Source organism: Protomyctophum parallelum (assembly GCF_964188405.1).
Source record: "Protomyctophum parallelum genome assembly, chromosome: 6".
Taxonomy (NCBI): Eukaryota; Metazoa; Chordata; class Actinopteri; order Myctophiformes; family Myctophidae; genus Protomyctophum; species Protomyctophum parallelum.
Genome location: NC_139701.1, coordinates 44,733,881 through 44,760,404, shown reverse-complemented (window position 1 = coordinate 44,760,404; position 26,524 = coordinate 44,733,881). Strand labels below are relative to the sequence as shown.

General features: G+C 43.7%; 1 protein-coding gene across 3 annotated transcripts; it reads right to left on the bottom strand.

Annotated features, from left to right (window-relative positions):
- Positions 1 to 2,379: 2,379 nt before the first annotated feature.
- Positions 2,380 to 24,421, bottom strand: cdc14ab (cell division cycle 14Ab). 3 transcript variants are annotated; one of them, XM_083766582.1, is made up of 16 exons: positions 24,304 to 24,421; positions 21,769 to 21,859; positions 21,247 to 21,322; positions 15,101 to 15,193; positions 14,479 to 14,558; positions 14,220 to 14,286; positions 14,071 to 14,133; positions 13,862 to 13,949; positions 11,895 to 12,125; positions 10,873 to 11,011; positions 9,580 to 9,757; positions 8,340 to 8,425; positions 5,260 to 5,319; positions 5,014 to 5,130; positions 3,320 to 3,629; positions 2,380 to 2,897 (listed from the first exon to the last, which is right to left on the bottom strand). In XM_083766582.1, the coding sequence occupies exons 1-16, from the start codon at positions 24,392 to 24,394 to the stop codon at positions 2,868 to 2,870; spliced, it is 1,800 nt and encodes a 599-aa protein (XP_083622708.1). In that variant the 5' UTR covers positions 24,395 to 24,421; the 3' UTR covers positions 2,380 to 2,867. The 3 variants fall into 3 exon arrangements, with proteins under 3 accessions (XP_083622708.1, XP_083622709.1, XP_083622710.1); XM_083766583.1 differs by lacking the exon at positions 5,260 to 5,319; XM_083766584.1 differs by lacking the exons at positions 15,101 to 15,193; positions 21,247 to 21,322; positions 21,769 to 21,859; positions 24,304 to 24,421 and adding an exon at positions 15,059 to 15,068.
- Positions 24,422 to 26,524: the final 2,103 nt, after the last annotated feature.

Below are 26,524 nucleotides of genomic sequence, written 5' to 3'. Positions count from 1 at the left end.
AAACAGAGTTTATTGTATAATACGTTTAAAACAGAGTGCATTTTATTTTAAAGGAGAATTCCATGCTAGAAGGCTTTCTTACCTTTATTTGTAGTTGTTACGTCCCCACCAAAGAGGTCCAGGTGTTATTTGTAGTTGTTACGTCCCCACCAAAGAGGTCCAGGTGTTATTTGTAGTTGTTACGTCCCCACCAAAGAGGTCCAGGTGTTATTTGTAGTTACAAGCAGCAAACTGTACTACTTATTTCGATGGAAATAAGGGAATTAGCACAAAAACCCACCCCCCATTGAGGGCTTATGGTAGGGGAAATAGTCAATAATGCACTTTTGCACAAAATAACACCTGGACCTCTTTGGTGAGGACGTAACAACTACAAATAACACCTGGGCCTCTTTGGTGGGGACGTAACAACTACAAATAACACCTGGACCTCTTTGGTGGGGACGCAACAACTACAAATAACACCTGGACCTCTTTGGTGGGGATGTAACAACTACAAATAACACCTGGGCCTCTTTGGTGGGGACGTAACAACTACAAATAACACCTGGACCTCTTTGGTGGGGACGTAACAACTACAAATAACACCTGGGCCTCTTTGGTGGGGACGTAACAACTACAACTAACACCTGGACCTCTTTGGTGGGGACGTAACGACTACAAATAACACCTGGACCTCTTTGGTGAGGACGTAACAACTACAAATAAAGGTAAGAAAGTCTTCTAGCATCTCCTTTAAGGTCCTACACTTAAAAACAGAGTGTGTGCATTTTATGTTAAGGGTCCTACAGTCTAGAGCTCTGAAAGAAAGTGAAAAGAAAAGAAAGGTCCCAAACCCAGAATGGATCTGAGAAATTTGTTCCAATTCCGACCCGTTCTGAAAACGTTTTTAGAGCTTCCGTTGCTCCAGACTGTATGACGGAAGCATTTATATTTTACTCATGATCAGCACTTCCGTTGCTCCAGACTGTATGACGGAAGCATTTATATTTTACTCATGATCAGCGCTTCCGTTGCTCCAGACTGTATGATGGAAGCATTTATATTTTACTCATGATCAGAGCTTCCGTTGCTCCAGACTGTATGACGGAAGCATTTATATTTTACTCATGATCAGCGCTTCCGTTGCTCCAGACTGTATGACGGAAGCATTTATATTTTACTCATGATTAGAGCTTCCGTTGCTCCAGACTGTATGACGGAAGCATTTATATTTTACTCATGATCAGAGCTTCCGTTGCTCCAGACTGTATGACGGAAGCATTTATATTTTACTGATCAGAGCTTCCGTTGCTCAGAGGAAATGGTCCCTTCATGTTAGAAAACAGTAATGAGATTACAGTAGGTTACAGATTTACTCTCAGTAAACATTACCTCATTACAGTAAATATTACTTCATTACAGCACTATTACTTCATTACAGTACTGTTACAGAAAACATTACTTCAATACAGGACTGTAACAGCATGCAACACTTTGCTACAAATCTTCATCACTAAAACTAAAACATAATATAAACAAGTAAAATGTTATAATCCATAAACATCTTTTTAAACTAAAACATAATTTATAAACAAGTAAAATGTTATAATCCATCTTTTTAAACTAAAACATAATTTATAAACAAGTAAAATGTTATAATCCATAAACATCTTGTTAAACTAAAACATTAGAACAATTCGTGAACAGAGAACACTCAACAAAAATACTCATATTTCTTCGTGAAGTAGAAAATATAAAATCTTTTTAAAACTAAATATATCCATTATCCACCTTTTTCTTTTTTCCAACAAAACTAATGTTTGTGTGTCGATGACATTATATTTACATACATCTCATTTGCATACATCTCATTTACACATCTCATTTGCATGCATATCATTTGCATACATCACATTTGCATGTATCTCATTTGCATACACCTACTTTGCATACCGTATTAATAAAACATAAGCTACTGCGACTCAAGGTCTCGACACCCCCCCCCCCCCCCCCCCCCCGTTCCACATGATTTATAGATCTATACAACTATCTAGAGATCTATTTAACCTCGTAAAGTCTATCCACATGTTCTATAGATCTATTTAACCTCACATCCACATGTTGTATAGATCAGCTGTCCAGAGGTGTTGGTCTATTTAAAACAAACGGTTTAACCACAATCATGTTCTTACGCTCAAATCTGACTAATTATACTCTAATTAGTGCTTCAGATGCACAGGTCAATCTATAGGTAAAAGTGGGCGTGGTTACATCTGCTGCTCTCCTGAAGGGGCGGGGCCACCTACCTCAGGGCCAGATGGGCGTGTCTTGGTTTTCTATTGGTCGTCCTGGGTACACAGTGGGTGTGTCTTGGTTTGCTATTGGTCGTCTTAGGTAGACAGTGGGTGTGTCTTGTTTGCTATTGGTCGTCTTTGGTAGACAGTGGGCATGTCTTGGTTTTCTATTGGGTACAGTGGGTGTCTTGTTTGCTATTGGTCGTCTTTGGTAGACAGTGGGTGTGTCTTGGTTTTCTATTGGTCGTCCTGGGTACAGTGGCTGTGTCTTGGTTTGCGATTGGTCGTCTTGGGTAGACAGTGGGAGGAGCTGTGAGGAATAGAAACTGATCCCTGATCAGCATAAGTCTGTAAACACCGCAGCAAGGCATCATGGGTGTAGAAGGCATCATGGATATTGTAGTTCTTATGGGAGTGATGCATCATGGATATTGTAGTCCTTATGGGAGTGATGCATCATGGATATTGTAGTCCTTATGGGAGTGATGCATCATTGATATTGTAGTTCTTATGGGAGTGATGCATCATGGATATTGTAGTTCTTGTGGTAGTGATGATGCATGCTGGGTAATGTGGTCTGTGATGTCATCTCTAGTACTGAATGTAGTCTGACTGGAGAGACTAGAGGAGGAAACAGTTGGATAGTCTATAATGAATTCATAATTAATAATGTAACAATTAGTTTAATTTATAATTGATTCATAATTAATAATATAACGATTTGTTTCATTTATAATTAATTAATAATTAATAATGTAACGATTAGTTTCATTTATAATTAATTCATAATTAATAATGTAACTATTAGTTTAATTCATAATTAATAATGTATCGATTAGTTTCATTAATAATTAATTAATAATTAATAATGTAACGATTAGTTTAATTTATAATTAATTCATAATTAATAATGTAACGATTAGTTTAATGTATAATTAACACACAGCCTGCCGAACCCGAGGTTCCTGAGATAATAAGTCTTTCTACGCTAAACGCTAAACCCGAGTTTCTATAGTTATATTCTACTGAATATTAGTACTTACAGGAATACTTCGACTCAGGTATCGACCAGAGGGGGCGCCAGAGGGGTAGGGGCCCCCGGGGACCCCTGGTGATGGTCTATAGGGGGCGCTGTAGTCCAGGGGTCCCCCCCGGTGGTCCAGGGGTCCCCGGTGGTCCAAGGGGGCCCCCCGGGGCCCCCCGTGGTGCAGGTTGTTGTTCACCTCCTGCTGGGACGCGGGGCCTAGCAGTGGGCGGGGCCCAGTGTTGCCGTAGCGACCGCCAGGGGGCGTGGCCTCATCGCTGAACAGGTTGCCATGGGAACCGGCCAGTCTGGGGTTCACCATGCTGGAGCTGGAGAGGACAAACAGCAGGGGTTCTCAAAGTGGGGTCCGGGGACCCCCAGGGGTCCTTGAGGGAGCTCCAGGAGGTCTACTAAATGATAGTTAGGAACCAAATGGACCCTTATGGGTCTGTAACTGAGAGTGTACAAATGGAACCAAATGTCCCTAAGCCTAGTCCCTAAAGGGGGCCCTAGTCCCTAAAGGGGGCCCTAGTCCCTAAAGGGGGCTCTAGTCCCTAAAGGGGGCTCTAGTCCCTAAAGGGGGCCCTAGTCCCTAAAGGGGGCTCTAGTCCCTAAAGGGGGCTCTAGTCCCTAAAGGGGGCCCTAGTCCCTAAAGGGGGCTCTAGTCCCTAAAGGAGGCCCTAGTCCCTAAAGGGGGCTCTAGTCCCTAAAGGGGGCCCTAGTCCCTAAAGGGGGCCCTAGTCCCTAAAGGGGGCTCTAGTCCCTAAAGGGGGCTCTAGTCCCTAAAGGGGGCCCTAGTCCCTAAAGGGGGCTCTAGTCCCTAAAGGGGGCCCTAGTCCCTAAAGGAGGCCCTAGTCCCTAAAGGGGGCTCTAGTCCCTAAAGGGGGCCCTAGTCCCTAAAGGGGGCTCTAGTCCCTAAAGGAGGCCCTAGTCTCTGCCGTTTTGACCATCGGACAAACGTTTTGACCGTCTGTGAATATTGCCATCCTATTCTCCATCCTGAACTGAAATGTAGCATTTTTATTTTGAAAGAATTCCCCTCTTCGCTCGCTGACGGGCGAACACACATCACCCTAGCAAGCTGAACACACATCACCCTAGCAAGCTGAACACACATCACCCTAGCAAGCTGAACACTATCACCCTAGCAAGCTGAACACACATCACCCTAGCAAGCTGAACACACATCACCCTAGCAAGCTGAACACATCACCCTAGCAAGCTAAACACAATCACCCTAGCAAGCTGAACACAATCACCCTTGCAAGCTGAACACAATCACCCTAGCAAGCTGAACACAATCACCCTAGCAAGCTGAACACACTATCACCCTAGCAAGCTGAACACACAATCCCCCTAGCAAGCTGAACACACATCACCCTAGCAAGCTGAACACACATCACCCTAGCAAGCTGAACACAATCACCCTAGGAAGCTGAACACAATCACCCTAGCAAGCTGAACACATCACCCTAGCAAGCTGAACAAAATCACCCTAGCAAGCTGAACACTATCACCCTAGCAAGCTGAACACACATCACCCTAGCAAGCTGAACACTATCACCCTAGCAAGCTGAACACACATCACCCTAGCAAGCTGAACACACATCACCCTAGCAAGCTGAACACACATCACCCTAGCAAGCTGAACACACATCACACATGATCGAGGAGAGGAGACAAGAGGAGGAGATAAGGAGAGGAGACACTGACCTCCTCAGGTTGGGGGGGGTGGAGGAGATCCTCGCTGCGGAAGCAGAGGATGCTGGGAGTTGGAGTTTGGACGACTTGAGGGGAGACGCCGAACCCTGGGCGAGTCCCACCGACATTCTACACACACACACAGAGAGAGAGAGAGAGAGAGAGAGAGAGCATGTCTACCATCTGAAATTATTTGTAAATGTGGAGCGGTGCACACACACACACACACACACACACACACACACACACAGTGTGTACCTGGGTGGTGGTTGCGTAGCAGAGCGGCTGTGTTGTTGTTGTATCTTCATCTCTTCAAGTCTGTAAACAACAGAACCATGTGACTCACCGCTCAGCCAATCACATCTGTTTTTACTAAAACTACAACATGACGTCACTGAGCCGCGGTGGTAAGAGACTCGCCTCTCACCCAAACACACCTCTCTGTTTTTACTAAAACTACAACATGACGTCACTGAGCCGCGGCGGTAAGAGACTCACCTCTCACCCCAAACACACCTCTCTGTTTTTACTGAAACTACAACATGACGTCACTGAGCCGCGGTGGTAAGAGACTCACCGCTCACCCCAAACACACCTTTCTGTTTTTACTAAAACTACAACATGACGTCACTGAGAAACTCACAGCAAGGGGGAATACCCACCATTTTGCCTTTTCTTTAGGGGCGCCTATCCGAAACACCAAAGGTCCGACAGGCGGAAAGCACCCCTGGTCACTCAGGACATGTGTTGGTCTGACATGCGTTGTGTGATCTTGCGTCGTGCTTCCGTTTAGGGTCTAATCATGACTGTCAGAACTTTGGTGTGTCGGAACTAAAGCCTGGACCCGTTACCTACACGGTTAGCTGTGTTGCTCATTTGGACCTGTTACACGGTTAGCTGTGTTGCTCATTTGACCCGTTACACGGTTAGCTGTGTTGCTCATTTGACCCGTTACACGGTTAGCTGTGTTGCTCAGTTGGACCTGTTAGTGTTACACGGTTAGCTGTGTTGCTCAGTTGGACCTGTTACACGGTTAGCCGTGTTGCTTATTTGGACCTGTTACACGGTCAGCTGTGTTGCTCATTTGGACCTGTTACACGGTTAGCTGTGTTGCTCATTTGTACCTGTTACACGGTTAGCTGTGTTGCTCATTTGGACCTGTTACACAGTTAGCTGTGTTGCTCATTTGGACCTGTTACACGGTTAGCTGTGTTGCTCATTTGGACCTGTTACACGGTTAGCTGTGTTGCTCATTTGGACCTGTTACACGGTTAGCTGTGTTGCTCATTTGGACCTGTTACACGGTTAGCTGTGTTGCTCATTTGGACCTGTTACACGGTTAGTTGTGTTGCTCATTTGGACCTGTTACACGGTTAGCTGTGTTGCTCATTTGGACCTGTTACACGGTTAGATGTGTTGCTCATTTGGACCCGTTACACAGTTAGCTGTGTTTCTCATTTGGACCCGTTACACGGTTAGCTGTGTTGCTCATTTGGACCTGTTACACGGTTAGCTGTGTTGCTCATTTGGACCTGTTACATGGTTAGCTGTGTTGCTCATTTGGACCTGTTACACGGTTAGCTGTGTTTCTCATTTGGACCCGTTACACGGTTAGCTGTGTTTCTCATTTGGACCTGTTACACGGTTAGCTGTGTTTCTCATTTGGACCTGTTACACGGTTAGCTGTGTTTCTCATTTGGACCTGTTACACGGTTAGCTGTGTTTCTCATTTGGACCTGTTACACGGTTAGCTGTGTTGCTCATTTGGACCTGTTACACGGTTAGCTGTGTTGCTCAGTTGGACCTGTTACACCAGGGATGTCAAACTCAAATACACAGTGGGCCAAAATAAATAAATTGGTACAAGTCGAGGGCCGGACTGTGTTTCAACACACGGGCCATTTTTGGGGAGAGGGGTAGCTGAAAGTTGACCGCAAATGATATACTTTCACTGCTGATCAATAGTGAAGAGAAGACGCATGCTTGCGCTTGCGGGCCCTCGATGCGTGACAACGCACTCGCAGTGCATTGTGGGACTTGTAGTATTATGGTGGTATAATTCATTCACGGGCCTGATTTGGCCCCTGGGCCTTGAGTTTGACATATATGTGTTACACGGTCAGCTGTGTTGCTCAGTTGGACCTGTTAGTGTTACACGGTTAGCTGTGTTGCTCATTTGACCCGTTACACGGTTAGCTGTGTTGCTCAGTTGGACCTGTTAGTGTTACACGGTTAGCTGTGTTGCTCATTTGACCCGTTACACGGTTAGCTGTGTTGCTCATTTGGACCTGTTACACGGTTAGCTGTGTTGCTCATTTGGACCTGTTACACGGTCAGCTGTGTTGCTCATTTGACCTGTTACACGGTTAGCTGTGTTGCTCAGTTGGACCTGTTAGTGTTACACGGTTAGCTGTGTTGCTCATTTGACCCGTTACACGGTTAGCTGTGTTGCTCATTTGGACCTGTTACACGGTTAGCTGTGTTGCTCATTTGGACCTGTTACACGGTCAGCTGTGTTGCTCATTTGACCCGTTACCCACACGGTCAGCTGTGTTGCTCATTTGGACCTGTTACACGGTTAGCTGTGTTGCTCATTTGGACCTGTTACACGGTTAGCTGTGTTGCTCATTTGGACCTGTTACACGGTTAGCTGTGTTGCTCAGTTGGACCTGTTACACGGTTAGTTGTGTTGCTCAGTTGGACCTGTTACACGGTTAGCTGTGTTGCTCATTTGGACCTGTTACACGGTTAGCTGTGTTGCTCAGTTGGACCTGTTACATGGTTAGCTGTGTTGCTCATTTGGACCTGTTACACGGTTAGCTGTGTTGCTCATTCCAAAAATGCCCGCCTTGTCCTTACAAGCTGTACCTCGTTGTAAAGGTGACGATAAAAAACGATATAAAATATAATACCGATTGGAATTATTAAAATGGGAGAAATAATCAGTGAGGAGTTATAGGGTGTAATACCTCATAGCTCCAGTAGGGTTAATAGGGTGTAATACCTTATAGCTCCAGTAGGGGGTTAATAGGGTGTAATACCTCAATACCTCCAGTAGGGGGTTAATAGGGTGTAATACCTCATAGCTCCAGTAGGGGGTTAATGGGGTGTAATAACTCATAGCTCCAGTAGGGGGTTAATAGGGTGTAATACCTCATACCTCCAGTAGGGGGTTAATAGGGTGTAATACCTCATACCTCCAGTAGGGGGTTAATAGGGTGTAATACCTCATAGCTCCAGTAGGGGGTTAATAGGGTGTAATACCTCATAGCTCCAGTAGGGGGTTAATAGGGTGTAATACCTCATAGCTCCAGTAGGGGGTTAATAGGGTGGAATACCTCAGTGCTCCAGTAGTTGCACAGCGAGGTTGTCTCCTCCCCTTCAGCGCTCGTAGTTTATCTCCCTGAGTGACCGATAACCCTTCCTGTGAGAGCACACACACACACACACACACACACACACACACACACACACACACACACACACACACACACACACACACACACGATTATTCAATAAATACTCTTTTCCAAGTGTCTGTTTAAAGAAATTAATGAGATGAGTACACAAATTAAATGCAGAATAATGTACTTAAGGTAAATGGTGCATTTATATAGCGCCTTTATCCAAAGCGCTTTACATAGATTGTGCATTCACACACCGATTGCGGAGGAAACCATGCAAGGCACCAACCAGCACATCGGGAGCAATGTGGGGTTCAGTGTCTTGCCTAAGGACACTTCCACATGTGGACAGGAGGAGCCGGGATTCGAACCGCCGACCCATGGATCATTGGACGACCTGCTCTACCTCTTGAGCCACAATCGCCCCCTTAAAAAAGCAATCACACGACGCTGGTGCCAAAAGGACCCACCAACGAAAGATCAATGGATGGACATTATTGAGGAACTGTATGCTATGGAAAAACTAACATTCATACTTACTAGACTACAAGAGGATAAATTCTATAAAAAGTGGGAAAAGTGGAATCTCTTCTCTCAGCCTAGCGATATTGCAATAGGATTTTTTTGTAATATGAAAAATGCAGCATTTTTGTCTTTTTCTTTCCGTACAGTCTTGTTAGTTGTTTCTTTTGTCTGTTCTCCCTTCAATAAAAATTAAGTGAAAAAAAATAAAATAATGGAATAATAACCCTCAGGGGCCTCCACACCTGAAGGTGGAGGCCTTCCCTGAGGATGGAGGGCCTCCACACCTGAAGGTGGAGGCCCTCCCTGAGGATGGAGGGCCTCCACACCTGAAGGTGGAGGCCCTCCCTGGATGGAGGGCCTCCACACCTGAAGGTGGAGGCCCTCCCTGAGGATGGAGGGCCTCCACACCTGAAGGTGGAGGCCCTCCCTGAGGATGGAGGGCCTCCACACCTGAAGGTGGAGGCCCTCTCTGAGGATGGAGGGCGTTTCAATTGAAACTGGTGAAACATAGATAAGGCCTCCTATGCGTGCGTGCGTATATGCGTGTGCATGTCTGTGCACGTATATGCGTGTGCATGTGTGTGTGTGTCTGTGCACGAATATGTGTGTGCATGTGTGTGTGTGTGTGTGTGTGCACGTGCACCTATACCTCGTGTTGGTCCAGGCTGGCATTGTGGGCGGGGTTGACATTGTGGGCGGAGCTAAGCGGGGCGGGGCCGACGGTGAGGTCATCCATGGTGGATATGAGACGGGACACGCCCACTTCATCCTGATTGGTCGTCTGGGTGCGCAGGCCGTCGCCTTGCAGCCACAGGAACGCCTGCTTCCTGTCCACACAGGAAGGAGAAAAATGAATCACACTTGTGTGAAGTGAGGGGCGTCTAGCCTCTTTAACCCATTCTGGGCGGGAACCCATTTTGGTGTTAGCATTATGTTATGCTTTAGCTATTGAAAAATAGCAGATCTACAAGCTCACCGTGGGAGCCAAACTGCATCCGGAAGTTCGGCAGAATGCACTGGAGTCAATGAGAGCTCAGTGACCAGCTCTATTTATATATAAAACACACTGGAGTCAATGAGAACTCAGTGACCAGCTCTATTTATATATAAAATACACTGGAGTCAATGAGAGCTCAGTGACCAGCTCTATTTATATATAAAATACACTGGAGTCAATGAGAGCTCAGTGACCAGCTCTATTTATATATAAAACACACTGGAGTCAATGAGAGCTCAGTGACCAGCTCTATTTATATATAAAACACACTGGAGTCAATGAGAGCTCAGTGACCAGCTCTATTTATATATAAAATACACTGGAGTCAATGAGAGCTCAGTGACCAGCTCTATTTATATATAAAATACACTGGAGTCAATGAGAGCTCAGTGACCAGCTCTATTTATATATAAAACACACTGGAGTCAATGAGAGCTCAGTGACCAGCTCTATTTATATATACAATACACTGGAGTCAATGAGAGCTCAGCGAACAGCTCATGAACAAATATTATTTCTGAGTGACTGAGACCTTTTGTAAAGTAATCACTTCTGGCAAATAACAGAAGACATGCAACACATTGTTGTCTGCTGTGTTGCTTTTTGATGTGTACACGGTGTCATTTTATGGTATCTAAAGAGCAAAAAGTATCGCAAGACTGTCCGCCGTTTCCTGTCTCGCGAGACCCCCGGAACAGAAACGATACCTGCTGCTGTTTAAATCCTCAAATAAAATGATGTACTGTGCATTAGAAAACAAACTGTGATATGTCTTCTTTTAAATGCCGATTGAAGCGATTATATGACAAACGGTCTCAATGGAGATTGATAATGTTTGTTCCGGTCACTGCTTTGTATTCTTGTATAACTTCCGCTGTGAGTTTGGCTCCCATGAAAGTGCACTCTCTTCCAGGAAGTACGTGGACCAATCACAACTCAACTCACTCTTCCAGGAAGTTCTGCTGTGGACCAATCACGGAGCCCGGTCTGCAGATCCTCAGCCAGGCGATGGCCTCGCCCGCCGTGAAGCGGTAATGCTTCATCATGTAACAGCCAATCAGAGAGCCCGTTCGCCCCAGACCCGCTGGAGAGAGAGAGAGAGAGAGAGAGATAGAGGGGGGGAGAGAGAGAGAGAGAGATCCTTATAGATTGTTATTATTATATTATAATATATATAATATTATTATATTGTTATAGATTGAGTTTTTTAACACAATCTGTGCTGAAACGAGAAAATCTCGTGAATAGCTAAAGAAAACCCTCTATATATGTTAATGAGGTTATTGTGCTGTTTACTTTCTATGTAGTTTACCTTTAAGCCATGTATGTGTAATGGAGACCAATGTTCCTTTGCCTAATTAGTAACTCTCCTCACCTGGTCAGCCTCACCAGGGTAGTTAACGAGGTGATTAGTTTGGTCAGAGTCAGTTCAGTTCAAGCCAGCACACTCTCTCACTGCATGTTGAGTTAACCCTTTCTATCAGGCCTTGGACAGGATAAGTCTGTAAGTTTGTGTGTTATTTGTTAAACTTCTTGGCTCTTAAAGCAATATGCTTGTAAGTTGGTTTGATCTTTTCTAAAATGTTGAATGCATTTAGTACAGTGAGTACATGTTCTTTTTGTAATCTTGTGTGATGCGTACAAATAACTAATGTTTGGTTTATGATTGTACAGTATATGACACCAATGTTGTGTTTTCTATTTTTTCTGTATTGCAGTTTTACAATTTATTCACCAGTAAAGAACCTAAACCTACACCAACGTATAGTAAGGGCAGAACAGTTATGAATAATTAATGACGTACCTTTATAGTGAACAGCCAGCTGTGTTCTCACATATGTAATGATTATGTTAATGAGGTAATGAATAATTAATTAACCTTTGCAGTGCACGGCCAGCGCTCCCTCCGTGTTCTCACAGATGTAGTTATTATAATATGTAAATGAGGTCATGAATAATTAATTAACCTTTGCAGTGCACGGCCAGCGCTCCCTCCGTGTTCTCACAGATGTGCAGGAAGCGCCTGGTGATGATGTCAGTGGGGGTGGAGCCATCCAGGAAGAACAGCTCGTAGTGGCTGAAGCCGGCGTCTGTAAACCTCCGCGAATCATAGACCTTCTTATTGAGGCGGATCACCGTGGTTACGTTGTGCTTCCTGAAGTATGGGAAATAAGCCTCTGGAGCGTGGAGCGGGTAGCCTAGGAGAGAGGAGAGGAGACGAGGAGAGGAGACAAGGAGAGAAGACAAGGTTACGTTGTGCTTCCTGAAGTATGGGAAATAAGCCTCTGGAGCGTGGAGCGGGTAGCCTAGGAGAGAGGAGAGGAGACGAGGAGAGGAGACAAGGAGAGAAGACAAGGTTACGTTGTGCTTCCTGAAGTATGGGAAATAAGTAGGGGTGTGCATCTCTCCCTTACAAGACGATTCGATACGTATCGATACGCATGGGCTACGATGCGATTCGGAGACGATACATTTTATATACAGAACGATTCCATTCGATTTGATTCAGTCCAAATCGATGCGATTTCGTGGAATTTGATGCGATTCGATGCGATTCGATACGATACGGTGCGATCTGACACATTTAACCTTTTTTAGATTTTTTATTTGAAGCTAGATCTATAAAGAATAGGGTTGGGACTTCATTAAAAAACATCTAATTAATTGGATTTGTGATGAATTAATCTCAATTAATCGCATTTTAATCGCATATCAATAGGCCTATTTGACCTGATCAGTGAGATTTCTTTTCGAATGGATTTGGATACGAGTGAATCAATGAATAGTGACTACATAAGCATAGTCAATTAAAAAAGTAGTAATAATAATAGTGATAATATTATTATTTATATAATGCTTCTCTGAGTACTTAAAGACGCTTTTCAAGGGGAACATGAGAAAACAAATACAAACTACTTTATTAGAGAAAAACTAAGACTATGGAATAAAATAAATGAAAGTGGAATGACATAGGGAAAGAAATATTCTAGAGGTGTGTTTGAACTTATAGGTGGTGGCTGGCATGTCTTGTGAGTTTTGGGAAGTGCATAGTTTTGACAGGTCAGCCTGCTGTGGACAGTGAAACCCTGACCATTAAACACGGGCAGACGCAACGATACAGTCTATCATTCAATGTGAAGCCAGCAACAACGTCGATGCAAACAGACGTGTACAGTAGCTGCTCGGCCTGCTCCAAATGATATTCCCATTCGTCTTTGTGTCTGCCCGTGTAAACGCAGCATTGAGTGTGAGGGTTGGGGAACGGATGGAAAGTACCAGTGTGTTATTAAGGAGGACTCCTTGGCTTCTAACGATATGGACCAGAGTTAAACTAATGTTAGCTCCCATGCTAACTAGTTGCTACCCTCGTCAGAAACAACACCACCATCCAGATCGGGTGGAAGCTGCTGATCACTTTGCTTGTGCCCGTGGATGGGAAATGAGATTTAAAAGGCTATGGAAGCGTGGATGAAAGGCAAAGCACAGATGTGCAATAAAGTTGTGTCGTGACTCGTATCTGCGTGTGTATTCCGTCTGACGACGAGTGGTTTATGCTGCTAGTGCGTTGTCGTGTGTTGTCGCTGATGGCTGCTGAGTGCTGATGCATATTTAAGAGCGTCATAAGCATGCGCCCGTCCTGCACTGGAAGTAGCATATCTACAAGTTATCTACCTGTCGCAATGCACAGCGCTTTGGGCTTGTACATCTGTGTTTTTCCCGCAGTTAGTTGAATTATATCGATTCACAGCTTTAGGATCGAACCAACGTCCGATGCAGACGCTATTTTGACCGATCCAGACACACATGCATCGATGTAGTCGCATCGTTAATGTTAACGATTCATATCGATATTTTTTGACACCACAAGAAATAAGCCTCTGGAGTGTGGGGCTCCATATTAACTATTAGGGTGTAATATTAACCCTTTACTGACCGTTCTCAGTCTTGCTCTTCGGGTGTGGTCCGCTGAAGGCCAGGAACTTCCCAGGAACGATCCAGTTGAAATCTCCGTTCTCCACACGCTGAAAATATAAAATATAATACTATACTATTAGTAATGATAATATGAAGTCTCTGCTGTGAATATCTATAGTATATAGATATTATAGAAATAATAGTATCATTATCTAATAGTATCATTACCTCATAGTGTTCATATTCTTCCACATCAAACGTTTCAAAGTCAAAGAATCCGTGTTGGAGAGCCTGAAACACAACACAAGTATAGCGATTAATCCCAGAGACCTCCCATCCAGATGGGGGCGCTGCAGTGGAGTGTATGTAACACTAACCTTCCTGATTCCCTGCAGACAGTCCAGGATGGTGAGGTTGAAGGTGCAATTCCCAAACGATGCATCCCTGAAACACCACACACTGTTATATATATATAATCTACCTAAAACACATTGTTTATGAGAAAACATCAATCAATACATTTCAGACACTGTAGTATCTGAGCCTGAATGTCAGACTGGGGTGCGTGCGTGCGTGCGTGCGTGTCGTGCGTGCGTGCGTGCCGTGCGTGCGTGCGTGCCGTGCGTGCGTGCATACCTGAAAGGAAGGTAGGAAGCGTTGGATCCAGAGATCAGAGCTCTGTAAGCCTCTTCTGGAGTCTTCTTCATATAGATCACCTGACAGACAGACAGACAGACAGACAGACAGACAGACATACAGACAGACAGACAACATAAACATTACAGAGACTGTAGTTGTTACTGTAACAATACTTTAAAACAGTTGTCATGTTGCACACATGCTTAAAATAGCTCTTATTTGCGCCGCCCTCGTTGAAAACAATGTATTTCCAACTCCAGCTTGTCTCAGTTCAGGTTTCTGCCCCCTCAATGTCCTAACTCTTCTATTAGACGGCTCTGGGTTTCTGCCCCCTCAATGTCCTAACTCTTCTATTAGACGGCTCTGGGTTTCTGCCCCCTCAATGTCCTAACTCTTCTATTAGACGGCTCTGGGTTTCTGCCCCCTCAATGTCCTAACTCTTCTATTAGATGGCTCTGGGTTTCTGCCCCCTCAATGTCCTAACTCTTCTATTAGATGGCTCTGGTGTAAACCAATAGGAAGGCTTGTTACTAACAGCATATGCTCCAATCAGCCAATAGGAAGGCTTGTTACTCACAGCGTATGCTCCAATCAGCCAATAGGAAGGCTTGTTACTCACAGCGTATGCTCCAATCAGAACGGCAGCGTTGGCTCTCTTCCTCTGGTCGAAGCTGGTGTAATGAACGATGCGCTTCCTGGTGAGAGTGAAGGACTGCGCGCACACACACACACACACACACACACACACACACACACACACACACACACACAGACACACACACACACACACACGAACGAACACACACACACACAGATACGCACACACACACACACACACACACACACACACGTTGTCATGTCGTCCAGTGGAATGCCGTCTCTATGGTAACCAGTACACAAACACAGTGGGAAGCCTTGATTTACTGTCTGTCTGTCTGTCACATTTATCAGACGCTCTTCAGAGTGATTTACAGTAAGCAGAACAACACATGGTAATAAAATACATCACATACATAGAAACAGTCTTCTAGGAGCATACATTAGCTAAAGAACCTAACAGTATAATATCTATATAATGAAACTATGAGTCTACACTATAGAGTGCTTTAATGTCTACATAAAATCCTATCTAAGTTACAGAAGTTGAGTCTTTGCATTCGCCTGTAAGGTCGTCGAGGCTAGGGGAGGGGCTACGGGCTAAGATGGAGTCTGAAGAGGTGGGTTTTCAGACTACGGTGGAAGATTGGGAGTGAGTTTGTAGTTCTGACTGCAATGGGAAGTTCATAATTCCATAGTTTAGATTGGGAGTGAGTCTGTAGTTCTGACTGCAATGGGACGTTCATTCCATAGTTTTGGAGCCAGAAGGGAGCAGAGTCTGGGACGTGTGGAGCTTTGTTGTCCCGGTGTGTTTTTAGTGAGGGTACTTCCAGCTTCCCTGCGTCGGCTGATCTGAGTGCGCGGGAGGGTTTGTATTGTTCAATCAGACTTGCAAGATATGGGGGAGCCATATGGGGTTGCTTTGAAGGCCAGCATCAGAGTTTTGTACTCTGTGCGGGCAGCGACCGGGAGCCAATGGAGGGAGAGGAGAAGGGGGATGGGCAGCGACCGGGAGCCAATGGAGCGAGAGGAGAAGGGGGATGGGCAGCGACCGGGAGCCAATGGAGGGAGAGGAGAAGGGGGATGGGCAGCGACCGGGAGCCAATGGAGGAAGAGGAGAAGGGGGAAGACATGCATCTCTCTCTCTCTCTCTGTCTCCTCTAATTGACAGTCACTTGTAAACAACCATCACATTCTGACTGCACGGTGTGAGAACTGACCATGAGTTAGTGTGAAATATCTTCAGAGCAGTACTGTGACCCTAAGCCGAACCCTCTGTGACCCTTTGTTCAAAACCACTGTGTCAGTGCATGACGCAGATACTACGCACAGTCGCACACAAACGCAAGTGCACGCGCAAGTACACGCACACACACACACACACGCACACACACACACACAGTGTGAAAGCACACACCAGGTCTCCATCTTAAGCTTAACCTGCATGGCAAATTACTTCTCAATGACACTTATCCTCTAAACCTCTCTCTCTCTCTCTCTCTCTCATTGTATCATCACATGGTGACATCATCGCATGGTGACATCATCACATGGTGACATCATCACATGATGACATCATGCGTTCCCAGCTGTTGAGCGACTACAGGAGCCTTAATAGGCCGTATTGTGAGGTCCCTTTTCGTCCAGTTCCGTTCCCACGGAAGGGGGACTACACAATTTCTTCTCTATAAAAGAGATTTATAGGTAGAAAGTCCAAATAAAAACTCGTGCCCTCCTGCAGTTTTTTTATAATCCGTGGTCGAAGACGGGACTATTTCTTACAAGGCGTAATAATATGTGCAAGGGGAGTGGTGTGGTTTTGGTCATGTGGACCAATCGCGTAGCCGCTTTATTCCCTTGAGTATGCGCGTGACGTCATCGTATGCGGAAGAACTTTTTGTTGTCCATAGCAACCTAGCAACTCACTGTTGCGACGCTGTTTTCATTCACTCTAAACTGGGAAAATGGGAAAGAGCTGTTGTGCGATTGACTGTACAAACAGATTAAAAAAGAACTCTGAGCTATCCTTTTACAGACTGCCGAAATGTAAAGAAAAAATAAGTAAATGGATCGCTGCACTTCGCCGATGTAGTCATGTTTCAAGGCTACTGGAATCCATGGATTAGCGGGTGCCACTTTCACTTTGTGTCAGGTATGTTGCTTTTTTTGTAAAACCATACGTTCAATGTAAAAGGGCCTTTTCACACAATGTCCCGTTTTAAACGAACCTAACGGAGTTCTCTTCTTGTGGACCAAGAAGTGGATTAACATAGTCCGTTCCCCTGAAAGAGATCTGGTCAGGAGTAATTACTCATCAACATGTTACGTGAGTCCGTGGAAAGACTTGATGTTAATGTTCTTATTGATCAACACACCCAGTTACTGAATGTTAAGTCTCCATGGTTTTCCTCAGAATATCGTATGACACTGATTTATATGACACATTAAGAGTCCACTGATAACCACTACAGTGGTTTAATATCAAACTTTTTTTTTTCAAGGACCCACATAACTTTTGATGCACAAATGGATCCTTAAGGTCTGTAACTTACTCTGAGAGTGTACAAATGGAACCAAATGGACCCATAGTGTCAGAGTTACAGACCTGCATGTGTCCATTTGTACACTCAGGCTGTAAGGGTCCATTTGGTTCCATCTCTCAGAGTTACAGACCTGTAAGGTCCATTTGGTTCCACTCTCACAGACCTGTAGGCTTAAGGCCTAAGAAGGGTCCAATGGGGTCCATTGGTTCCATTTGTACACTCAGTTACAGACATGCAGGCTAATCCTCTCTCACTCTAATGCCAGACTGGCATTAGAGTGAGACACTGGCATTGCCAGTGTGTGCCAGTGGTCACCCTTGGCCCCGTGGTTAAAGCTGCCTACCCCTGCTCTACAATAAAACTTATTTGCCAAAATAGCCGGTCTACAAGCCTACAATGTTGTGAGCTTGTAGATCTGCTATTTTCTGCAAATGTTCCCTCCAGAATAGGGATGCTATTGTTCCAGTGGTTATTGTAAAAAGATAATCTCACAATGATTTGGCAGCCCCGTCCCGGATGAGTTTGTTTTGAGGGTGATGTCTGAAACAGGTGAAAACACCCCATATATGTAAACAAATTAATATCATATTTCTAGTAAATGTTTTTGTTTAAGGGAAAAAGAGTGATGATCATCTACATCCTGACTACGTGCCAAGGTTATTTGGTTTCACCTCCATCACTGATCGAAGTACAGCAGAGGTACAGACTGAAGTCCCAGGCATTGGGGTCCAGACAGAGGAAACACAAAATGACATTGCCTCATTACATGAACAGATTAAATCTTTAAATGCTGAATATCAATCACTTAGGGATAAAGTCAACAAATTAGAAAGTGAGTTGAAACATCGTACTCTTGATCCTTCAGAATTCGATGACAGCAAAATGAAATTCTTCACAGGACTACCAAATGTAGAGACTTTCATGTTGTTGTTCAATTTTGTGTCACCAAGTTTACCACCTCCTGCAAAACAGTCACTTAGTGATACTCAGAGACTTCTCCGAACTGGTTTTTGTTGAAACATTATCAGCAGATACACTGTTAGACAGGCTACCTCATCCATCAGACATGACAACAACTGAGTCAACCGAGGTAAGCCAAGCAGGTTCATCTTGGCAGCAGTTCTAACCTTGACCAGTCAACTTTCAATGCAAATATGTGTGCCACCTGTATGGCCAATCATCTGCCAAAAACGTGAATGATGCAAGGTACAAATCAGCTTTGCCAGAACTGTCCATTCCCCCAACAAGTGATGCTCTCCACCAACATTGCAAAAGGGCAAACTACCAAACAGCAGTGATGAGACGTTCTCTGACTAGTAGGATGTGTGCTCCTTCACCCATTGGCAGTGGATGGGGCATGGAGGATGGGGAGTTAACAGTAACATGGATGACTAGAAATCCTGCCCCTGATAGTGTGTTGCAGGTAGTCCACTGTAATTGTAAAAAAAAAAAAAGCAAATGTGAGACTGAAAGATGTTCATGTATGTCTACAAAACTGTCTTGCACTGATTTATGTCACTTCCAGGACTGTGAAAATGTGTCAAAGGAAACAGAAGAAAGAGGTACATGGGATGATGACTCTGATGAAAGTGATAGGGATGAGTAACCCAACATTTTACCATGTAGGCCTACTACTTGTTTTGTTCAAGAATTATTAAGATGTTAAAGAATTGCCACACTGCCTACATCCATTTAAATGCAATGCATAAATGCAAACAGCACAGACTACTTACACAGCCAACAGAAGGTTTTATTGTGATGCATTTGTATGCTATTTTGTATTTTCATATATTTCCTTGGGGGGGGTTGGATGTACAAATGACAGATGCTGTGACACTTTGCGGAACTTGTATATAAATAAATGTTTCATACCATATGTTGTAATAATTCTGACCTCTAGTACTTAAATTTTTAGTCTTGTGACTCTTGTCCATTTCTTTGCATTATTCCAAATTAGGGGGCGTGGTAACATTTGGATAGATTTTCTGCCATTTTGGTCCAAGGTGCTTGATTTTCTTTTCTACCTTTCATTACACATTAGGTTGAGACATTTTCTATGTATGAAACATAAGCTCTTGGCACAATTTACTGTGTAGGTTTCATTGTACTGTGTGGCAAACACTTAAAGGACAACTTTAGTTTTTTTCAACCAAGGTTCATGTTTTAGGTTGTTATTAGAGAAACTAAAAGGTGAGTGTTCATTTTCTTTCATTTGCTGCTTTCTTTCGTTTTGGGGATTTTAGCAGTTTTTGACAGGGGGGCGGGGGCATTCGAGCATGGGGATAAATATGTATTTTTTTACAAAATATTATGGCGATTTATTTTTTTATTATTTACTATAGTCCTAATAAACCCCAATAAATTACATCTGGCCACAAAAGATCACAGGATCTACTGAATGTGACAAACTGACATATTGAGCCTATACACACAGTATAAGCCTTCCTCCAGTAGGCTACCTTCACATTCAGTAGATCCTGTGATCTTCTGTGGCCAGATGTAATTTCCTGGGGTTTATTAGGACTATAGTAAATAATAAATAAATAAATCACCATCAAATTTGGTAAAAAAATACATATTTAGCCCCATGCTCGAATGCCCCCGCCCCCCTGTCAAAAACTGCTAAAATCCCCAAAACGAAAGAAAGCAGCAAATGAAAGAAAATTAACACTCACCTTTTAGTTCTCTCTCTAACAACCTAAAACATGAACCTTGGTTGAAAAAAACTAAAGTTGTCCTTTAAGTTGAAGCATATTCTTTAACAAATATGCTACATTTCATGATATAAATTCACATACGAGTAAACTAAAGGCACCAATACTTATTTCAGATGTTAAGTATATGCATTTGACATTTGAGAAAAAATTTGTGTTGCCAAAAACACATTTTACAGGCAAAAACAGCAGCACACGATTTTCGTTTTTTGGTTATACACTGTTTATACATTTATGGCTTTAAAAAGAAAACAGCAGGATATTATGAGTAGAACTTTTAACCCAAAGTCTAGAAGGGTATTATCTATGAAAAAATGCATTGAATGCGTACTTCGCTTGACATGGGAACGAAACTCATTTTCTAAGCACTTTTTCATGGGTCCCAACACGGCCTATAATGTATAAATAAGTGGCTGAGAGGCGACGGGATGGGCCGGGTTGTCAGACGCGCTCCGCAAACAAAAGGATTTCGCTGCGTCCAAAACAATGCGTTTAAGTTGTTTTTTTAAAGCAAGGTGCATAACTCAAACGGTGCTCAAACATAAAGCAAAGTAGTCACAGCGATCAAACGTAAATAAAGTAAATAAAAGAAAGCTAAATAAGCGGTATAAAGCAGTCAACAAAAGTGCGGCTTCCCACACACCCCCTCTCTCTCTCTCTCTCACTGTGTGTGAAGCAGGTGAACTATAGGTGAGGTATTGAATGAATCAGGTCCGCCCCTATCGCCCCTCAATCATCCACGGCAATCACCAGTGAGTGACAGCCCACTCATTCCATAGACCAAACATAATAAACCAATTCATCATGGCTCCTACACCAGCATTCCTAGCAAGGGAGGGACAGACACGTAAAAAGCGCTGGCTGACCAGGTGAGTGAGACAGACAGACAGACAGACAGACAGACAGATCACCTTCAGTTTCTTGTTCAGTTTGCAGCAGTATCTGTGCAGCATGGAGAGGTTGAGAGGACCGAAGTCTGCATAGAAACTACACGTGCACGCGCACACACACACACACACACACACACACACACACACACACACACACACACACACACACACACACACACACACACACACACACACACACACACACACACACACACACACACACACACACACACACTGTTTAAACTTTATTCATATAGCATATAAAAACAGCATCACCTTTTTCCCCCACTGTGTATTTACAGTTTGTTTTCCCTGTGATGTTGTTGTTATTGTTCATGTGTGTGTCTATGAATTTACTTCATGGTCCTGAATGGAAACAAGGTGCCATCCCTTGATTCCTTTTTAGATCGAGTGTTTGACTCTGTTGTTGCATCACCACCATTATGATGACTATTGTCTTACACTTTGTGTGTGTGCGTGCGTGCGTGCGTGCGTGCGTGCGTGCGTGCGTGCGTGTGTGCGTGCGTGCGTGCGTGCTCTTACTTCTCGTAGATGAACTCGTCGTCCGTACTGAAGTAGTGAGTGTTCGCAGTACTTTTGGGTTTACTTCGTAACGTCGCGAAATACAGACGATCTGAAAATACAACGTACAATAATATTAATAAATATGATTTAAATGCAGACGATCTGGGAAGACAATACAATATAAATATATATAAATGCGATAAATAACCCACAATGTATGCATATTTTATCCCAGCTTTGTGCACAGTTCAGGTGTCCAAGTCACAGAGTCACAGAGCACTTTCTGGTCTAGAGGGGCGGGTAGCCTGGCCCAGACAGCGTGCTTTCTGGTCTAGAGGGGCGGGTAGCCTGGCCCAGCCAGCATGCTTTCTGGTCTAGAGGGGTGGGTAGCCTGGCCCAGACAGCGTGCTTTCTGGTCTAGAGGGGCGGGTAGGGTAGCCTGGCCCAGACAGCGTGCTTTCTGGTCTAGAGGGGCGGGTAGCCTGGCCCAGACAGCGTGCTTTCTGGTCTAGAGGGGCGGGTAGGGTAGCCTGGCCCAGACAGCGTGCTTTCTGGTCTAGAGGGGCGGGTAGCCTGGCCCAGACAGCGTGCTTTCTGGTCTAGAGGGGCGGGTAGCCTGGCCCAGACAGCATGCTTTCTGGTCTAGAGGGGCGGGTAGCCTGGCCCAGACAGCGTGCTTTCTGGTCTAGAGAGGCAGGTAGCCTGGCCCAGACAGCGTGCTTTCTGGTCTAGAGGGGCGGGTAGCCTGGCCCAGACAGCGTGCTTTCTGGTCTAGAGGGGCGGGTAGCCTGGCCCAGACAGCGTGCTTTCTGGTCTAGAGGGGCGGGTAGCCTGGCCCAGACAGCGTGCTTTCTGGTCTAGAGGGGCGGGTAGCCTGGCCCAGACAGCGTGCTTTCTGGTCTAGAGGGGCGGGTAGCCTGGCCAAGACAGCGTGCTTTCTGGTCTAGAGGGGCGGGTAGCCTGGCCCAGACAGCGTGCTTTCTGGTCTAGAGGGGCGGGTAGCCTGGCCCAGACAGCGTGCTTTCACTAACTCATTCATACTACATTGTTATCATAATTATTACTGTAGTCTTTCATTCATTCATATAATATATGAATGAATGAATGAATGAATGAATGAATGACTACAGTAATAATCATGATTACATGACAATATTATTATGTCCATGGAACAAATTAAATATTGATGTAGTTAAAGTTAAAGTTGAATCCCATTCTCTCCGTATTGTGTATATTCGTACGTCTCTAATTGTTTTGATGAATTGAACAAGGTGGACCCTCTTAGGGTGTCGTCCACTCACAGTTGACAGTCTTTGTATTGACTTGTACATAAAATGTACTGTAATTCTGCAAACTGTTAATTAATAAATCAATCAATCAATCCTCCATGACTTCACAGCGTCATGGAAAACACTGTTCCGTTTACAGCTGAAACATGTACATAAACATCCATGTTTCAGATGTAAAGCTCTCTCCTCAGAGACACGGATATGTTAGGGTTCTGTTCTGTTCGGTTCGGTTCTGGAAACTAAATGGAAACTAAATTAAAACTAAGCTATGATGACTAAAACTAAGACTAAATATATCGACAATTTCGTCATGAAATAAAAACGAGACTAAACTGTTAGGAAGGGACTAGCGGACAAGAGATCCAGTTTTAGTCATTTTACACTTGGTTGCATGCTGAAAATAGGCTATTTTCAGCAAGTGTAAAAACACTCATTACGACGGCATCAAGAACCACCAAAATACATTTTAGTCGACTAAATCACCTGTAGATTTAGTCGACTAAAATCTTATGACATTTAGTCGACTAAAACTAGACTAACACTAAGACATTCCAGGTGACTAAAATGTGACTAAAACTAAATGAAGTTTCAGTCCAAAGACTAATATGACTAAACTAAAATAGAAATTTGCTGCCAAAAACAACACTGCCCCCCACCCATTTTCCCCTTATTGTAGGCCTATATGTTTCTTTTCCATTTTTTACCACCTTTATGATGATTTACTGTTTTGACCAGAAGAACCATTATCTTCACTATTGATACATGAAAACATATTTTAATCACATCCGTGACCATGTTCTCATTGGAAGTTATAATGTAATCAGGGTGCAGTACCAATCACCGCCGATAGGGACGCGTCGTTGACAGTATGGGGGTAAACACTGAGGAGAAATGGCCACCATTCGGATTAAACGTGTTTTATTGAACAAACAGTGAAGATGCTGGAGGTGAAAACCATCCCGAACGGAAAGACAACATCTGTGGCTCAGAGTTAAACAGCTTTATGTGTGAAATGTAACGCTTTATAATAGATGTGAGAGTTATAAATAAATGTAGCAGTGAGTTAAAGCAGGTTGACTCTCCTTCATATGAGGCTGAATATCTTCTCATACTAACGTCTTATTTATTGCCGTTTTCATGTTAAACTATAAACCGGTCGTTAATTGATTAAAAGAAGTGAGTGAAAACGGAACCACGGGTCGTTTTAATGAACTATAAACACATTTAATTATTAAAAAACTTTAAATAAATAGTGATAAAATACCTTTGATAAACTCCGCGGTTCCCAGCAGCTCCACGTCGTCTGCCATTTTAAACAAAGTTGACAGAATCATAGCGGAATGTTTTATATCCATGACGTTAAATTAAATCCATGGATGTTTTGACCAACTTTATGTTAAAGTAACGTCCGGGGAAGCTTTGAGGAGGTTTCAGAGCCGCTATAGAAGTTTAAAACATGATGTGGAACAAATCAAAACAACTCTCTGTTCTCTGCTTCCTCCTACAAGACACACATTCCATTATGACTGTTACACCCACTCTGGTGACCTGGGGAGTGGGGAATCCTGTGACCGCCCCATGTTACACCCACTCTGGTGACCTGGGGAATCCTGTGACCGCCCCATGTTACACCCACTATGGTGACCATGGATACTTCTGTGACCCAGTACCGAATCTATATGAAGTTTTGATTGATTGATTGATTGAAATATTTATTAACAGTTTGCAGAATTACAGTACATTTCGAGCACAAACTCAATACAAAGACTGTTAACTGTGAGTGGACGACCCAATAAAGCATTACACTTACAAAGAGTAAGAGGGTCCACCATGTTCAATTCATAAAGTAGGCCTAAGCAGTGTTGTTTTCGTCGACTAAAACTAAGACGAAAAATGTTCGTCGACTACCTATTTTCACTGACAAAAACTAAATGAAAATTAAGCTACGATGACTAAAACTGAGACTATAAAATATACTGACAATTTCGTCGACAAATAAAAACTAGACTAAAATGTTAGGAAGAACTAGACTAAAATGTTAGGAAGGGACTAGTGGACAAGAGATCCACTATAAGTCATTTTACACTTGGTTGCATGCTGAAAATAGCTGATCTACAAGCTCACAAGCTTGTGAGATTGTAGATCGGCTATTTTCAGCAAGTGTAAAAACACTCATTACGACGGCATCAAGACCCACCAAAATATATTTTAGTCGACTAAATCAACTGTAGATTTAGTCTACTAAAATCTTATGACATTTAGTCGACTAAAACTAGACTAACACTAAGACATTCCAGGTGACTAAAATGTGACTAAAATTAAATGAAGTTTCAGTCCAAAGACTATGACTAAAGTAAAATAGAAATTTGCTGCCAAAAACAACACTGGGCCTAAGTAAATTGTATGTATATGGCACTATCTCACAGAGAAAACTTTTTACATACAGAGAATAAAGACAAAATAAAACTAATAAAATGAATGCAGAACAGAAAAAAGCCTATACAACTGATCTCAAAACAGAAACACAAATAAAACTAGATAAAGTGCCAATCGGCACAGGTCTCCACCAGGATTCTTCCTCAGCCTAGTGGGAATATGCGTGCACAGTTTCATCGCAATCGGACGCTGCCGAGTTGTGGCCATTTGCTACTCCTGAAAACTGTAGGAGCCAATCGTGGCCAATCAGGATGGAATATGAGAAATCAAACAAACCTGTGTTGATCACATGACTATGGAGATCATGTGTACCGATTTGCGTGAAATTTGGATAAAATCTGAAGGAGTAATAATAGAAAATGTGTTTTACATATGTGGGCCTCCTGGTGGCGCTATAAAGAGCAGATGTGAAAAATTCCAGACAAAGGTTTTTCCTTGGCCTCTAGGGAGTTGGCATACAAAGTGATCCACAGATTCATGCAGTTAGAGGTAAAAACACTTTTCGGCCAGTTATAGCGCCACCTTGAGGCTGAGTTGAAATTGTTCATGTGGCATTTCGTCCTCGGCCTAGTGGGAATGTGGGTGCACAATTTCAAGGAAATCACGCGATGTGTTCATGATTTGCAGCATTTTGTTTGAAACTGAGCACTCCTGTGAACTTTGGAAGCCAATCTTAACCAATCAGGATGGAGTCTGAGAAATCTGAAAGACGGGTTTCGTTGAATGGCTGTAGAGAGACTGTGTACCAATTTGCGTGATGTTTGGACAAAATCTGTAGGTGTACTGTGCAAAAAGTAGTTTTGCACAAAGCGGCCTCCTGGTGGCGCTATAACAGGCCGTTCTGGAAAGTTTGGGGCAGAGGTTCATCGTTGGCATCCAGGGAGTGTGTGTGCCAAATTTGGCATCGACCGGGTTAACGGTGGCCGAGATTAGCTACTAACGGACGGACACACACACACACACACACACACACACACACACGGACGGACGGACGGACGGACGGACGGAGTGCAAAACATACTCTCCCCACATGCCTTCGGCCTGGTGGA